The sequence below is a fragment of the Glycine max genome, chromosome 12, assembly GCF_000004515.6.
Source record: "Glycine max cultivar Williams 82 chromosome 12, Glycine_max_v4.0, whole genome shotgun sequence".
NCBI lineage: Eukaryota > Viridiplantae > Streptophyta > Magnoliopsida > Fabales > Fabaceae > Glycine > Glycine max.
Genome location: NC_038248.2, coordinates 5574761 through 5593101, shown reverse-complemented (window position 1 = coordinate 5593101; position 18341 = coordinate 5574761). Strand labels below are relative to the sequence as shown.

The 18341-nt window shown below is 30.0% G+C and overlaps 1 protein-coding gene across 1 annotated transcript; it reads right to left on the bottom strand.

Annotated features, from left to right (window-relative positions):
- Positions 1-3127: 3127 nt before the first annotated feature.
- On the bottom strand, positions 3128-6296 carry LOC102667610 (two-component response regulator-like APRR9). Its single transcript, XM_006592188.4, has 3 exons — positions 5767-6296; positions 4651-4824; positions 3128-3704 (listed from the first exon to the last, which is right to left on the bottom strand). The coding sequence occupies exons 1-3, from the start codon at positions 6202-6204 to the stop codon at positions 3477-3479; spliced, it is 840 nt and encodes a 279-aa protein (XP_006592251.1). The 5' UTR covers positions 6205-6296; the 3' UTR covers positions 3128-3476.
- Positions 6297-18341: the final 12045 nt, after the last annotated feature.

The window sequence follows — 18341 nt, the reverse complement described above, 5'->3', positions numbered from 1 at the left end:
GGAGGTGAAGGAAGCGAAAAAGAGGTACCAGAAGTAAAAGCCTAAAACACAACAACCTTAAAGAAAATAGTTTTGGTGTTGGGCCGGATTGTGCTACTTTAGCACCCAAATAAAAGCATCTCTCTGAAAGATAAAAAAGAAAGGTACCAAGGTTTATTTCCATATCTAGTGCGAGTGTATATTGCACCATCTGATTCGTGATACTTGTCAGGTGCTTTTTTTTTTGTTTTGTTTTGTTGCTATTACTATTCATAAAAAAAATAAAAATATTTCATGCTTCTTTCTTAGGCAACATGTGCTTAACATAACATTGCTATATAATAGTTATAGTAATGCTTTTGGATGCGGCCCCCTCTTTCCATGGTTCTTTTTCGCGTTAACAACTTGAATCATCATGATTAAGAAATACCTTTTCCAAGTTCCATCATCGTAGGTGTAGGTGTTGCATTCATAGCTCGTATAGCTCAATATTATGGCATCCAATCTCCATACACTACGTAGTATTTATTTATTCTTTTTAGTTGTGGGGTGGGTTCCCCTAATCCCACCATCACTGAGCACCAATCACACAAGGAGAAGGAAAGTACTTTTCGAAACGATCATCTTAACTTTATGCGGGGTGATCTTCTGCTATATGTAAATTTGTAATTGTAACGACTATCATAGTCAATCCTATTCGAATTTAACAAGATCAAAATTAACGATTAAGTTAGAATAATTATAAATTTTTTTTTTTTTCTTTTTTTAGTTTTCTGTACACCATGACAACCATATGTAAAAATTTCTTCCAAATATCTCCCACACCAACTAATCACTAATCAAACAAAAGACTATTGGATTTCACTTTTATCATTGTTTGCATTTTTGGATATTAAAACGCCGTCCATAAACCTAGCTAGTGGCTAACACACCGCCGCGGGTTGACAAAGATGATGGTTGATGGGTCTGTCTTCTTTCCCACCTTTGAACGTTACCCTAGAAACTATAGCCTTTAGCTTAATTTGAGAGGAACATGGTTACATGGATTCAACTAAACTTGAGAGTACTATATAATACAATCCCGTATTAAACCACAATTATTACAACTTGTTAAGCTAATGTGTACGAGTCCCTAATTAATGATCAGCTAAAAGTAGAAAGTATAGCTGACTCTGCATGCATTCTTAATTTAAACACTTTAGAGCAGGTAAAGTAACTGATTTCAAATATTTTCGGAAGCTTGAAATTGTTAACATGTTTGGGGTAATGGTTTTACGTTAAAAAAATAGACAAAAGTGAAATGCAATTTTAAGTACTTTTGATGTTATTTTTAATTACAGTTCATTTTACATATCAAACTGTATTACACATGTTACAATAAATTTTTAATTTTAATTAAAAGCAAAGCTAAAAATATTTAACTAAGCGTCTGTTTGCATTGAGATACATGCAACCACTTTTATAAACTAGGGCAACAAGAATGAGAAAGACTTTGTAAAGGACTGTGGAGAAATGTTTTCATCCTCTTTATTATAAGTATACAAATAATAAGTAATAATAATTATATATAAAAGTATATGAGTTATTAAAAAAATAAATATCATCCTCTAAAAAGATTGTCATATAATTCTTCTCAAAATAACAGTGGCTCTGTTAAGGGATAATTCATCTCCACAAAAGTATTGCTCTGTTCGCATAATAGAAATTGAATCCCTCTAATATACTTAAAAATCTAAGTTATCAGATACTTGTGTCACACACATTGTAGGTTTAGAAGTATTTATCTGCATTGTTAATGTTAAATTCGACATTCATTAATACTCGTTCATTAACAAAACAATATTCATGCATAGTAAAAATAAGAACAGAAAAATCATTACAAAAACATTTAACTCAAAAATCAATTTAATTATTTATTGATTTTTCTACGATCATTTCTGTACCAGAATGTCAACATAAAATATACAATGCTCAATTTGGCACAGTAAACTTGTAGGAGTTAAATATTGATACGTTCATGTCAAGTAGCCCCCTCCCTTTAAGCAGAATATCCAATGCTGGTTGATTGTGTAACGTTACCTATAATTTTAAATTTTTTTCTTTTATCTCTATATGTGTCTAATGACATATTGAATGAATACTTTTCCATCGTGATATAATGGCTCCGTATAATATGGATTTGGATTCCATGTTGTCATGTAGTCGGAAATATGAACAGTTAGATTTCGTTATACGATCGGTATTTAATTTAAAAGTATTTTTAAATTGAGTTTACCGAAATGATTTATGAACCATGATATCTTCATCCCATGGTTCTTATCATCCGACTGCAGGAAATCTTGATCTGTATAATATATAATTTTTTTTACAAATGTTTTTGAGAATCTGCTTTGTGGTCCCAAGACATGATTGAACCTTTGAAGTTCAGCTTGATAAGCTAATAATGGCCTTGGACTTTCGGTACGTAGCTGAGATATAGCTTCACATAATGTTTATCTTCTTGTGACTTCTTGTGATTGCTGCTCGCCGTTTTAGTATAATCCCACTGAAGTTCTTGTATTTGTGATCGGTATCTGCCGTCATTGACCTCAAACAAAACGAAGCATTTCATCAGGACAAGACTTGATTTGACTCTAGGCTTTGATTGCTTCATTCTAAGCTCAAAACTGCTCAGGATTTGGCTTGTGCCCCATAGCTACTTCCATGCCTTTTCACTATTTTTGTCACTTTTGAGACCATCACAATTCACAAAGCTCCCCGCAAAAAGAAACAAAAGGTTCATGGTGAAGCAAAGAGACCACTCTTCACTCTTCAATACCAATATGGCAATATATGCAAATGTAACAATGGTCAAAGAAGTAAATTGCTTACCCTTTTGCTCTGTTTTCACCCTGCTAAAATCTAAGAGTGGTGTGCTTTTGTAAAGTGGAAAAAAATGGCTTTTAGGTTGGGCTTGAGGACAAATTCAGAGCACTCCATTTTTGTCCAAAATTTCAATGTGAAGAAGTGATAGGTACATCACCCCCATAGCGAAAGTGATGGTTACCATTCACCATCAATTTTTTACCACTTCACCTTTCTTACCCTTTTCAGGGCATCCACTTTGAATTTACCTTTTTTTCCCCTCACACAATCGTATCAATAAAATAAGTCCATGGTATAAAATATATAATTTTATAAATACATCATATAGGAAATAAACCCCAAGTACAACTTGCAAAAGTTTTTTATCCAATCAATTCAATGCTGCTGCTACTGAGGCCTAGTCTATAAAACCATAAAAGGGCACTACAAACTTCAACCCAGATTGAAGTCTAAAACTGCACATGGTCACATCCATGATTCAAATAAGGATATATATATATATATATATATATATATATATATATATATATATATATATATATTATATTTACATTAATTACCAACAAAACTTAAAAAAATGGGAAAACAAACAACTTAATTATCTAGCCATGCTGATTTACGCATGCAATTATTTAATAGAACACACCAAAGGAGGAACTACTGCCTTGAGGCTCCTGAGCAAGATTTGCAGGAACTAAGGAATCAAAGAAATTAGCCCAATTCTCTTCCTCTTCTTCCTCTTCCTCTCCATTTCCCATGTGACTCCACTGAGCTGGAGGGTTAATTGCAATTTCGCCATTCCTTGCAAATCGCCCTCTGATACGTGGCCTGCTATCTGCCAATGTCTTTCTGCAAGCATACTGATTCCCAGAAGAAAACAAGTTAATATTTGTGTTGTGATTGCATCATGACTAAAAACTAAACGGTAAACAGTGCTGTGATGGACCAATAGAGCTATATACAGTACACTGTGTTGGAGAGAAGTATTAGATGTTTTATTTGTTTCTTTCCTCTCCTAGACCTTACAGTAACGAGGCTACTGTCTAGCTAGTTAACCCTATAGAATGAGACAAATATTTGAGAAGGACTTTTCTTGCTTCACAAATCACACATTTCAGGACCGGTTGCAACTTGCAATACATCAACAGTCTAACCCTAGCATACACATGATATCACAATTATATATAGTCTATTAATTAATATCTCTTGTGCGGCCAACAGGTCTCTATCGTGCAAAGATCATGAACGAATCCTTGTGTTGAAAGAATCACTACTTCTATGTATCAGGATTTTTGTCAAATTTTTTTACTATTTCCCTTAACTTTCAACCCTCGATATGATTTTAGCATGATATGATGCATCCTTCTAAAGAGCAGCATGGTTTTTCAGCAGTGATTTACAGCTTCATTTGTCCATTATGTTCCTGTTTCTTTCGAATTCGTCCAAGTCTCACTTTCACTCTTTTTTTAATTCGAACCAAAAATATTAGCATATTTTGATGGAATATACAAGGTTTAAAAAAACAGTTCGTAGCCCTGATTTTGAATGCAACATCAAATCAAGATTTTTTAATTCATCATAACCCTACTTGTTGCCACATTGGTCGCATTCACGCGCACTTTTCTGCAATAAATATTGCAGATAAAACTGCAACTGCAATTTAGACTAAAAACTATATATCCCAAATTTTAAATCTATAAAAGTTTAATTGGCCCAACGCATATTTTATTAAAAAAAATAATATATAGAAAGCTGTGTAGTTTATTATAAAACTATATCTTAATTAAAAAAAGAAAAAGACTAAACCTTAATTTTCTTGCAGTAGTTCCTCTGGTTTCTCTTGTTCCTATATCTCTCAATCCTCACCTTCTTCTCCTCTGGGCTATAAGGACTGGTTCTGCTCATTTCTTCTATGATCAAACTACTTTCACTTGACAATGAGCTATCAGAATGCTGAAAATGTTGCATTCCATTGAATCTCTGTACAAAAAAAGCATGATTCAAGAATCAATTTACATGAAATTGCATGAAGTACAAAACAACAATATTATGTTACACATGTCATTTTTTAATGTGTGTGCAATTGCGTCCATTCATTTCACGATTTATATCATCCATGGCTAGTTTCACTTTTCTCTAATAATTCCATCAACTCCAACAAAAATAGAGTTCGATTTTTAATTTATGCGCATTTGTAAAACCAACCGATACCTTCTTCCATTTTTATTGCTTAATTAGAAATAGATTAGATTAAATAAAAATAGTGAACCAACAAGGAACAGGTTAAACTTTAAAGGTTCCTGAAAGTACATAAAGAACACCATGGCCCATGAGATGCTAAGCAGGTGATCATGGCTGTTTAGGTCTCAGAAAAAAGTGAACCAAACAGAAACAGGTACGTGAAGAACACCATGGGGTGTGAATCAGGTGATCATGGTTATTTAGGTCTCACGAAAAATAAGAAAAAAAAAGTGTGGATTTTATACAACTTTTGTTGTTGTGAATTCAGGATATTAAAATTCATATAAGGAGTCGACTTTTTCAACACAGATATTTTTTCTTTTTTTGTATACATGAGTTTCGGATGGAACCTTTGACCATTTTCTTGAAGAAAAAGATTGTCTAATAACATATATTTTTTTTTTATCACGAAGAATCTAATATAAATAATAAAAAATTATCTAATAACATGTGGTGTAATATCATGGGTGTGTAGTATCTTATAGTGAGACCATGGGTTTTAAACAGTGGTCCGCAACCGTAACACAACCATAATTGGAGTCACGTGAATCTTATTCTTCCACAATTGTCTGTAATAGAAGCATTTTGGCTCACACAACAGCAGTTTAAAACCAGAAGTGAGACGTAGTAGAGTGTATTTATGATTACGGGGTAGTAATAGTAATAGTAATAGGAAGGAACCTGAAGGTCACCGGTACTGCAAGCTCTCCGTACGGGACCGTTTTCCGAGTCAATGAACTCAGCGAAAAGAGGAGAGAACTCAGAAAAGGGATGGTGGTGGGTCCCACCGTTCTTTTGCAGCGAGTGGCTGCTAACGCTCCTCTGCACTACTCGTCGACTCTCGTAATTACTCGCCAGCGAACTCGGCGACCCCATGTAGCTCGTGCACCCGCTGCTGCAGCTGTTGTACGTGTTGTTCGAACTCATCTCCGAGTAATTGAGTTCGAGCAGCGAGTCGAACTCGCCGTGGTGGTGGTGGTGAAGGGGAGGAGGAGCGGCGGCGGCGGCGGCGGCGGGAGAGTACTGCATTGGTGACGCCGTGGATGCGTCCGGGGGAGAGAGGAAATGGCCGAGGGAGTCGGCGGCGCGTGAGAGTGAGGCGTTGCGGTGTGTGTACATGGCGTGTGGGATGGGGAAGAAGTAAGTGAGTGATGAGGGAAGGTAGGGATTCTTCTCTTCTTGCTACTAAGTTTAGTAGAAGTTGTGAAGAGTGAATGAAAAATGAAGTGAGGGAGGGGTTAGTATTTAATATTTTTTCAGTGTGGGGAGATGCGGAACAAAACAAAACAGAAAAAGCCAATAGATATTGAAACTCTCTTGTTCTTTCTCTTGAGACAGTGCAAGGGTGAGACGTACGTGGAGATGATGTCACCAGCTTGAGCAAAGAGTTGACTTGTTCCTTTCCAAAATTCTTCAAAAATCATTACAATTTTTTGAGTTTTAATTAAGCTTGTGTTAAGTAGTCTGTCCTCTATATCTAAATATAAGCAAATATAATTATTAAATATATGGATTAAAAAATTTAATTAATAATATTTAATTCAAAAAAAATCTTCCTAAAATACTTTTCATAGTAATACTTATAGAATATAAATAAATAATTTATGACAAACAAAATTTTATCAAAATGAAGGATATAATAAGAATATTATTATTAAATGAAATAAAAATTAGTTAGTATTTATTTATATTTAGGTTCAAATTGTTACTTATATTTAAATTTGGAAAAAGTATAATATAAGAGTTGTTTTAACTAAACACCTAATATTTAGATTGACTCTTAAAAACACACTTAAGATTGAACTAAAGAGAGTTTACTATAACACATACCGATGGTGTTCAACTTAAATTAAGCTCTTGACCAATTTATACATTAATTACCTCTATTTTGTAGATGTGATAACTCTTAGAATTTGACTTTTGATTTATTTCAAGTTAATGGGAGATTTCTGTTACATACCTCTTTCTTTTAGGACTAAATATCTTAAGTATAAAATTTATAGGATTAAATATTCGGAGGTGATTCAATTACACTTAATAATAGGTCCAACAACTACTATAATAGATTCTAATATGGTTGGAAAAAAAGACTAATATATTTTAGAATTTGAATTTAACTTAACTAGCTAAAAATGGATTATTTTTTACTTATATACACCCATTTTGGTTTATCATTATCAATGCTCCGTATAAGATCTCTAACAATAACAAATTGATATTCCAATTTATACGAACAAAATTAAAGTGTAGAATTTTAGGTAGTTTTAGAATTATTCTCTAATTCAAAATAGGATTTATACTAAAAAAAATTAGCATTCACTTTAAATATTAATCTTAATTGCGCAAATTATGTGAAACTCTAATTTTAACGGGAAACTAGTAAAAACTTCTTATAAAATTACCCATAAGCCCCCTATTATTTATCTATAGCAAAAAAATGATGAGATAGTAATTTAAATAGTTAAATTACAATTTTAATCTTTATACATCACTTTTTTTTTACATTTTGTTTATTTATTTTCTCGACAATGCTAATTTCTATTTTAATTTATATACAAAAAGATTGTGATATGCAACCAAAGATACAAAAAGTAAGGTTAAATGTGAACTAACTTGGGTTTAACATTACTCAACTAACATCAATCTTACTTCAACGACTTGTTTTAGTTGACGCGTTATAAAGTGAATTACTTTTAAGTTTTAACGGGTTATCTATACTCAACTCACTTATATAATCTACAGTGTTTGGTGAATCAATCCAATTTTGTTACATGTACTTATTTTATTTTTAGGTTATGAATGTCCTTGAAATTTGTATTTTTATTTCATTTACTTATCTTTGTGTTTACTATTAATTATGAATTAATGTATTGTTCGCTCTTTTATATTTTTTTACGGACGATCTTATATATTTATGCTTTTGTAATTTTGTGCATTTTTCTTGTACTTTTTAGTATTTTTTTTTATTTTTAAATCACGTGTCAACTTGTGTCAATGCACCATCCATGATGCATTGAGTCGAATTCTATATATTTTTTAAAGTTGAGTCACCAAAAAATCACAATGTTAAATAATTTTTTATTTTTTACGTACTAAAAAAGTAAGTTTAGTTCTTTTTTTTTTTTATGAGGAAAAAAGTAAGTTTAATTGAATTAACTCTCTTTTTGAGTAATCTCAGTGAACCTAACAAAATAAGTTGGCTTAACTTACTTTAACACCTTTTTAAGCCTTAACATTTTTAAGATTTAGGCCTTATAATCCGTCCTTATATGAGTATGCTTAAAATCCTTTCAAATTCAAAGGATAAGACAATTATGTGTGCAAGTTAGGTCTCATTCCTTTACTATCTAGATAATCTTTCGCAACACTCGTGAGTTGTGATATCTTCATCATCCACCACCTTTTTCATAAAAAGGACATGGTAGACATGCATAATAGGTGCCAGGTTTCCTGATCCAAAACTAACCTAGCCTCCTCCTACATCTTATAAGCCACACATCAACTTTTTCGTATAGGGACAATTGAAACTTTTTAAAAACTAGGATCAAATTGAAAATTATCACCATGTATAGCTAGTTGAAAATCAACATTATGTATCAAAATTATAATTTAATCATACAGGTTATTATTCCATAATTTTTCCTTATTCATGTTGGATGAGTACATATCATTTCGTTACCATCATCTCTAAAAAAAAAAAAGAAGTCAATATAGATTTTCTTTTTATCTTTAATTGAGAATGATTTTACATATAGGAATGGGTTTGATTTTTTTTTCTTCATATAAGGATCAAATTAATTAACAATAAATTTACATAACACCAATATAGTATGCCTATTACAGCAAGGTGATGGAATATAATGTGTTCTTTATATGTTTGTTGTTGTAATTGAAAATAGTGTTGAGAAATTTGAGAGGAGTAAACACGAGATTTTATCTTACATTTATAATCTAACAATCTTTCCCTTAAAGTGTGAGTCTCTTCTAAAGTATTGATTTTGAAGTCTTATTTCTAATGGCCAAGGTTATGGGATGACAGATCCATCTCATCTGGTCAATTATAAATTCTTTAAGGGATAGAATGATTCAAAAGTTATAATTTTTTTTTTTTGAAAGGCACAAAGTTACTTATATTCAATCACGAAAGATAAAGTTACATGGTATTTGGATTCTATTGTATGTGCTAATGCTTCATATTCTTTGACAGTATTAGACGTCCAACTTCCAAGGATTCTATGAAGATTTTATTCTTTTGAAATTTTCCTAGCAAGTGATTCAATAAAAAAACGAAGAAGAAATGCAATGGATCTAATGACAAGTAGTGACATGGCTATGTCCTTTGCGGGATTAATCACTGTTGTTTTTTAAATATGAAAAATGTAGTATTTTGGCATTTTTGGGTTGGCCGACCTTCCTATTTGGTCGAACCTTAGATGTTGGAAGCAACCACCAACTTAATTATGGGTGGCTGAAGTCAAATAAGATCATGATTACCTGGCCTAACAAAAATCATCATTAAAACTAAATTTGGCTATTGTACTAGCTATAACTATATCAGTTTCTTGATATGTAAAAATCTCGGTGGTCCAAGTCCAACTATTACGGATAATTAGTGATTAAGAAAGTTGTATCAATGGTAAAAAAGTGTCTCCTTAACTCAGTTCCAGTGGGTCCATGTTTATAAATTTGAATATATTAATTACTTTAATCATTCTTAAGCAAGACTAAAATTGGTACTTCCTCTTTAATATCTCATGAGAATAAAAAGTGTACACCTATTAATAAATATTAATTGATAAAATTTTAGACTAAAACATTTCTATTTAATTATGTTGTTGGAATCATTATTAATCATAAATATTTGAACAGTGAATAGTCTAGAGACAATACTAATTCTAATTGATGAGTGGTTAGTTATTGGTGTTTATCAATAACAAAAATATTTAAACAAAAATATTTAATGCATTCAAAGATATAATAGAAAAAAAAGTTATAAATTTAGTCTTGAATTTGTAAAAGATCTAAATTATAAGATTATTTTTAGAAATTTATTTATCTCTTATTATAAAATCCTTTTCTAATTTTTAGATGTTTTATTTTTTTCCCTTCATATGTTTACTCAATTATTCTTTCTTCGAATATTTATCAAAAACAATTAAGTAAATAAATGAATAAAAAAAATAATTTTGAAATAATAATATAAATAATTGATAAATTTAATATAATTAATTATATTTACTATTTTTTAAGAGATATGAATTAGTTAAAATGTTTTTATAATTAGGGACGGACAAAAGTATAATTTTAAAGCAAAACTAAAATGCTTAAACATCTATAGTGCTAGAACGGAGGGATTAATAATTAACTATATGTACATTTTATATTTTATATATTATATATTAGATAATACTATGGTCAGTCAAACAAAGCCGTTATATAGTTCACATTTATAACACGGTAAATTTTTTTTAAAAAGTTCTTATTGAAAAATAGTTATTTTATTGAAAAATAAAATATAATATATATTTTCATTTTAAATAAATTTTTTCCCTATTTATTACTCAACGCCTAATGTTAACAAAACTAATTTCAAAAAGTATTATTTTACAAAAGATTCGAATTTTAATTGGAGAAGTTGTCAAGTTATCATTTGGTTAGTGATTGAGAAATAATAAATGTTACGAAAGGAAGTGCATGAAACATATATATCAATTTCTTTTTGGCATGATTCTTGTAAATCTTTCCCTTTTTTTATTCTTTAATTTATTATTCAACCAATTATATGCAGCAACCTTTTTAGTGTCTTCGCAATTTAACTAATGGGTACAGTTTAACTATATAGCAATAACTGACTATTTATCTAATGGGTGCAGTTGATTTTGTGCCTGAAATGATTTAATGGAGTAGGACATGCATGGAGGGCAAATCAAGATAGTGCGGATCATGGGAAACATAGATTTAATCTCATATCAGTTGCTCATTTAGTATTTTTATCAGTATATCAGTCGGTCATTGCTTATATATATATATAATGAGTGTGATTTCTAAGCTATAATTAGTTGTTATCATTTATTGGTAAGACATTTTATGCTCCCCAGTCCCCACCCCCGGTGAGAATTTCAAGTCATCATTCACTAATTTAAATGTAAAGAATTAAAGATTTATTTGGAATGGAATTAACCAATATATTAGGAAAAATGTTTCAGTAAAAAAAATGTTGTTTATTATGAAAAACATTATCGCATAAGTATATATAAATGTTTTCAAATACAATGATTATCCGTCACTAATGACTTTTTTTTTTCTGTGTGTACAGTTGTTGATACTTGAAATCAGTTCGGACTAGCTATTAATTTGAAAAAGAAAAAAGAAGAGGAATGTTAGTAATATATTTTTTATTGTAATTAGATTATTATGGTTGCAACTATTTTTCACATAACATATAATTAAGTGATATGTAGATTGAAAAACTCCAATACTTGTTATATGTAGATTGGTTGAGAGTATGAATAATTGATGATCTAAAATTATCTAATGGTTTATTAGCTAAATTATAATTTTAGTCTCTTCTTAATTTTTAATCCAATAATTTTTCACACATATGCCATGAGAGTGACTCTTGCGCGGATAATCAAGCTAACTTTGGAATCGGTTCTCGGAGGCCTTTCTTTTTGTGGAACTTTGTTTCAGTTTTTGTTAGGGACGAATTCCTTACCTAATTATAGGTTCTCCTAATTTTGTCATTGAGTTTTGGCCGTCCCTCCCATTTGTGCATCTTTCTTTTGATTCTCCTTAATATAAGTTGGTGTTTGTAAGCAATATATATATATATATATATATATATATATATATATATATATATATATATATTGATCTGGATTTTGTTTCCCATATTTTTTCTATGGTTTTTTAGTCTCCACATTTTACAAACCAATAACTTTGGTTTAATCTTCGATTTCACATGTTTTTTTTTTTAATATTTTAATTAAATAATTTATTTAATGGTGATACTTGAATGAATATATTAGATACATGGTTAAATTAGATCAAAATACAAAAAATAAAACCTATACAAAATTAAATATTAGACCAAATTGTGAATCTTCTAAAATATGAAAATTATAATTATAATTTTTTTTAAAAAAGATCAAAATTATAATTTAATCTAATTTATTATCTGCTACATTTTTTAATACTAAATAACTAATGTAGGACTCACCGGAAAAAAAAAAAACTAATGTAGGAATTAATATGATCAATAGAGGTGGGAGGTGATTATTGTAAATTTTCAAAGCAAATAAATACTATCTAAATATTTGAAATGAAGAAATAACCATAAAGTTACAATTCATTTGTCAATTTTTGTGTAAATATTTTTCGTATTATTTATCGTTATCCTTCTTTATTTATGTTATTTTATACACATTCTTTCTTTCTTTCTTTTCACTTTTTACACAAAAAAAGTCTTTCTTTTCTTTTTCTCCTACCAAATAACCAAAAAATAAAAAAATACTTTATACTCCTTTCCCTTCATTTTATTTCTTTTTACGAGTCCAAGACACTTTTATATAAGCAAATGTAGCACAAATAACACATCAAGAGGTGCATAATACCTATATCCATCCTTGAATTATATTCTTAACTCATTCATTAGTGTGTATCTTCTCTTTTACTAAAATTTTGTAGGAGAGAAATAAACTCAGACAGAATATAAGTATATGAAAAAATTTATATCGCTTAATTTCGTTGAGTGTATTTTTTTTCCTATTGAAAATTTCTAGTACTGAAAAGAATCCACATTCCATCCATTAATCCAAATGTCAGAGTGTTTTTTTTTTTAATTGTTATTATTGTTGAAGCACTCAACCTATTAAATCAAGACAACGAAGGACGAACATGAAGAATAAATCAGCAGAATTGTTGTTTCTTAACAATAAAATTATTGTATCCTTTCTTGTGTGTTTAAATTTATTTTCACAATAACTCATTCAATTATTTCCAACAGATTAAGTTATTTTTCTTATACTTATTTTTTAATACAAACATTATCCTTTATATTGGCAGCATAAAAAACATTAAAATATATTTTGGAAAATGATTACCAAATTAGATACACTCATTTTTGGTATAAACAAATAGATATCTTTCGTCGAGGTAATGTTGTATTTTAGTGGTATTTAAAAAAGACAAGAGTCTCATATTGCTAACTATACTTTGTTTTTATTGTTTATGTATTAATTCATGTTTAAGGCTTTCAAAGTGGTAAATAGAAGCATGGGACTCGCCCACATAAATTTGAGCCTCATGAACTCTGTATGCGACATGCATATAAAACAGTACATCCTCTTCTTGTAATTAGATATCATTTTGTTTTTTAAGCTTAATTTCTATAAACTCATATTTTAAAAAATTAAACTATTAATCGGTCATATATAGTGTGAGATCTACTATGAGTCAACAATTACGAGTATTACACATCAAATCATAATCATGTGAGAAAATAAGTATACATAGTAACTTAATTGAGCCGAATAATAAGTTTCATTCTTTAACAATTATCATTACATTGAGACTAAGCATTCTTGGGATGCCCGGATGATGTGGTAAATATTGGGATTTTCAGAATCGTAGGTCATTATTAGAATATAGAAAAACTAGTAAATATATTATTGGTCGTGTGCTGTGCTGCTTCAAACAACATGCTAAGAAATTATGTTAAAATTGGTCCTAAACTTTTAACATTCAATACCCACTTGACTAAAATTCTTATATACAATTAAGGAAAGTATATAATAAGTGCGTGTTTAAGTAAATTAATTATGAACAAATAGTATTCTTTGTTAATTTATTGAAAGAATTCTAAAATGATTCTCTTTCAAAAATTAGCCACACACGCACTGAACCAATAGCTCAAACACATCTTGTTTGACCTTGTTCTTGTTAACCTTAAAATGTATATATTTTAATAGGATTGATCAAGCTGGTATGAATTAAAGTACTTTACATGTGTGGCTTTCGTTTAATTTTATGAGATGAGATATAAATATTATAATAAGTGCTTACTTAGGTTTATAACACGTGTCTTTTTATTAAAATGGGTAGTCTCTCTCCTCTTTCTTACTTTTTAATAATTAATAAAAAAAATCTTACACTGAAGAATTCAGCTTGTTATATATATATATATATATATATATATATATATATATATATATATATATATATATATATATATATATATCTTTTATTCATTTTTGGTCATCCAAGTGTCATTATACAATTATGATCATTCCGGTTCTAAGTACTACTACAATTGAAAAATTTTGATCCCTCTCTATCGATCTTTCATTAGATATTAATTAATTTATGGATTTTGTTAATGTAATAACTAACATATTATTTGACACATATTTTGATGTGGCATTATTGCAATTTTAGATAGTTTAGTTAAATTCAAATATTCATTTCTATTATTTATTCTCATGAAACTATTTTAATGGATAAATAATATAAATTAATTGATTTTTATTTTTTACTTTTGTCGTTTTAATGTACAATTTTACCAAGACTTCTTTATTCGATCTTATTAAATACATTGTATATTGTATATAATATATATTTGATAGTTGATAATAAAATTAAAATATTATAATATAATTAGTTATGTCCCAAAGTAGTTTTCTGTTTAATACCTAATTAATATTCAACAGTGTACTTGGCAAATATGCCTTGAAGAAATTGTGAACTCCAACTCCTTATTTTATAGATGTAACCCAAAGAGTATTGGGCTGAAATTGTAGCGTAATCTGTGAAAGTCTAGTAGCTTGGGCTGTTACATATGTTGCTGAAGAGATTTTCTATTTGGTTAATAACTATTGTTTAATAGAAATACCAATAGCTAATTAATACTATCTCCTCATATATTTTATAATATTGGGAAATGTGAATTAGTATTGGAAGGATACTAATTAAGAAATTAGAAAAAAAATTGGGATCCAAATCCTCTTCAATGGTTAAAAATTGGAGAGTCTGGAGTTAAATTAAATAAATATACACTGTAGATAAAAAATAACGATCCAGATCTATTCAACAAAAACTCACAGTTTCATTAAACAAAATTGCATCCAAACAAACAAAATTGAAGTTCTTTTCAAGGACTTTTGCTTTTCCTAATTTTGTTAACAAACAAAAGTGGGTCCTGTTTCCTTGGATGCCATTTTCCAGCTCCAAGCTCTCATGCCTAGCTAACCCAGTTGTACGTGCAAATCCACTAATCATTAAAGTCCAAAACTAACTAAATTTTTCTCTTGCATTTTCTCAAATACCATGTGTGCTCATTCTTTATCAGTGTCACTGTGTCACCCTTTGTAAACACCTCGATTAATGCACAACCAACCCAAATACAGAAATCAAAATATTTGTTCAGTGATGATGAGAATCAAGCAAGCAATGACAAGTTCAACGATGATCCGTGAGAGAAAATATTGCACAAGGATGCAACGTCCAATAGCCAAGAGCACGAAACGTTCAAGTGTCGAGAGAGATAAGTGTAATTTATTGTTTGAAATGGTACACGTGGCAAGATCAGAATCAGCTGTATAATCCAACGGTTCAGACTTTTTAACTGGATCTCCAGGTGGTGCTACTATAGGAGAGGATTCGTATCCGAAAAATTGCGCTTCTCAATTTTTTTTTGCACTCTTCTTATGATTTAAAAAAAAAACTTTCTTTTTATTAATTTCTTAACCAATGTCTTTAAGACATTAATTAGCAATACCCTTTAATATTTTAGCTTTCTAAATATTTTTTCAAAATATTTGATTTTTAGAATTTCAAAGTCTAATTAATATATTTTTTTCAAATATATCCTTATTAAATATCCAATAGATGTAAGTATTAAATATCAATATAATATCAAATAAGGTCATTTTAGTCTAAATTTAATATTTTTAGTTTCATTAAATATTTCTTAATTTATATGTAATAATCTTAAACATTAAAAGATATGAAAAAAGATAGTAATATTATGAAAATCTTTGATTTGAATGAAATGGCAAATTTAACATTGTAGAATGGCGTGTACTGTGCACATGCATGGTGCTGGTGCATCATTGTTAATAAAACTTCTTCATTATTCTCAATCTCTGGGTTCTTGTATTTTTAAACGTGTCACCGAAAAGAATGAGCTTTGGAGGAAAAAGTGGGGGATAAAAAAGGCTAGTGATGGATCCCAATTCCCAACTTCGTCGCTTCGTTAGTACAGAGGAATTACTTTTGTTGCTCTCTCTCCATTAACTAATGGGGCACACAGACACACTGATAGAGGTAAAAAAATACCCCCTATTGTTTCAACTTTCAATTAGCTGGCTATAGAAATTTTAAAGTAAATGCATTATGCATTATGCATACATGAAAATGTTGTAATTGAACGAAAAACAGTAACATCAATTAGATACCCATCAAAGAGTAACATCATTTCAGTACGCCAAATTCTTTAGAGAAAGATTTGCGTATGTAAAACTGGGGGCTCTATGCCAAGTCCTTGTAGTAGGATAATGCGCTATCACGTAACATAGTAAGATAGAAAGATACCTTAGTCACTATTAAGAGGTTCGCTTCAATGTCTATTCCAATTATTATGAGATAGGAGTGTTACTATTACACTATTTTCACACATTTTTCAACAAATTCACAATTATTTTATTAAAATTTATTTAAAAATTACAATAAAATCATGAGCAATGGTTATTAGTGAGACCAATAAAAAGTTAGAATTTTACCTAAATTTCAACTAATAATACAGACTAGCTATTATGATAAGAAAAGAGAGGGCAAAGTGAGATAGGAAGTGATGAAAAGAAGAAAAAGTGGAAACGGATTTGCAGCCATCACTTCATCTCTTGCCACATATGAGTAACTTCAATCAGTTATCTTGGCAGCATTAGTTGTAGCATAAACTAATCTCCATGTGGGTGTCGACATACAATTTGCATTTGGCAAGCCGGGCACAAAGTAGTACTGTGTCTTAATATTAGTTACAAGTTGATTTAAATATATCAATCTTTGATATTTTTTTTACGATGGCGTCGGAAATTCTAAGGATACACAAAGTAAGTATTTTTCTTCTAACATTATTTATTTTATTTTCAAGACTAAGATTTGAATCATTTATCACTTGGATTAAAAAACACAAGTGATTATTATTTATTTTTTATCATCTATGTTGATATATATATATATATCAAATTGGACCAAAAATATGCCACGACGTTAATGATCATTTTTCATGGGAAGCAATGATTAAGTGGGAATTGCTACACCCCATATTCTCTAATATTGGGTGGACGGTCGACACATGATTACAAAATGAAGAAAAGGTGTGTGTGCGCAAGTGCGATAAATGATAGCAACGGATTGACAAGCATTACGTCGTATTCATGTGTAAGTGCACAATGTTCATCGAAACAAACCAGAACCTCCCCAAATTAATAGGCTTTTTGGCTAATGAAATCAGGGAATTAATTAATAAGTGTGGCATTGTAATATGAGGGGAGGGTCAACTCAATCTTCTCAACAAGACAGGTAGGCACTAGTTAACCACTCATACGACACCGTTGTGGAATGTTGAGTCAAAAAGGACCTTGGCTGACACGGATTTGCTAAAATCACGATTCACAATAGCACATTTTGTTTGTTGCTGCTGCTGCTACGGATCGCTGCGTGCAACGTGTATGTGCTTGGTAAGTTTGTAGTGCTGTCATTGTGACAAACAACGCTCCTATTCGTGTCTCACGATTTACAAGTACCATTGATAATAAGGACAAAACTTAAGACAATTAATTAGAAGTGAAACTTTGTGTACATCATTTTTATTATGTAAATTTCGAGATAAAATTTTAGTTTTAGACTGTCCGGATTAGAATAACAAGCAACGTAACAAGGCGTTTTATGTTTAGTGTTTGAGAAGAGAAGATGTGGATAGTTCAGTTAAAATGATTGAGATAAAGGTTAGGCATTCTAATAAAGTAAGTAGGTCTTTTATAGTGCACCTAATTTGAAGGATGCAGGCGAGTGAGTATTCAACAAATACAATACTCAAACTAAACCGTACCTGTTGATCAACCAACCATATAAATCGACCATTACAATATTGCATTACACAACAACTATTATGCATGGGTTAAAGAGGAGAAACAATTAGGTGGTTCAGAATTATCATGATTTCTCATTGATCTTTATATAACATATAATTAAGTGTT

Excerpts from the sequence above, each read along its gene's own strand:
- LOC102667610 (XM_006592188.4), bottom strand. The coding sequence starts at position 6,204 with ATGTACACACACCGCAACGCCTCACTCTCACGCGCCGCCGACTCCCTC. Across the intron at positions 4,825-5,766 it reads GCAGTACCGGTGACCTTCAG|AGATTCAATGGAATGCAACA; the intron begins GTTCCTTCCTAT and ends TTTTTTGTACAG. Across the intron at positions 3,705-4,650 it reads ACTACTGCAAGAAAATTAAG|TATGCTTGCAGAAAGACATT; the intron begins GTTTAGTCTTTT and ends TCTGGGAATCAG.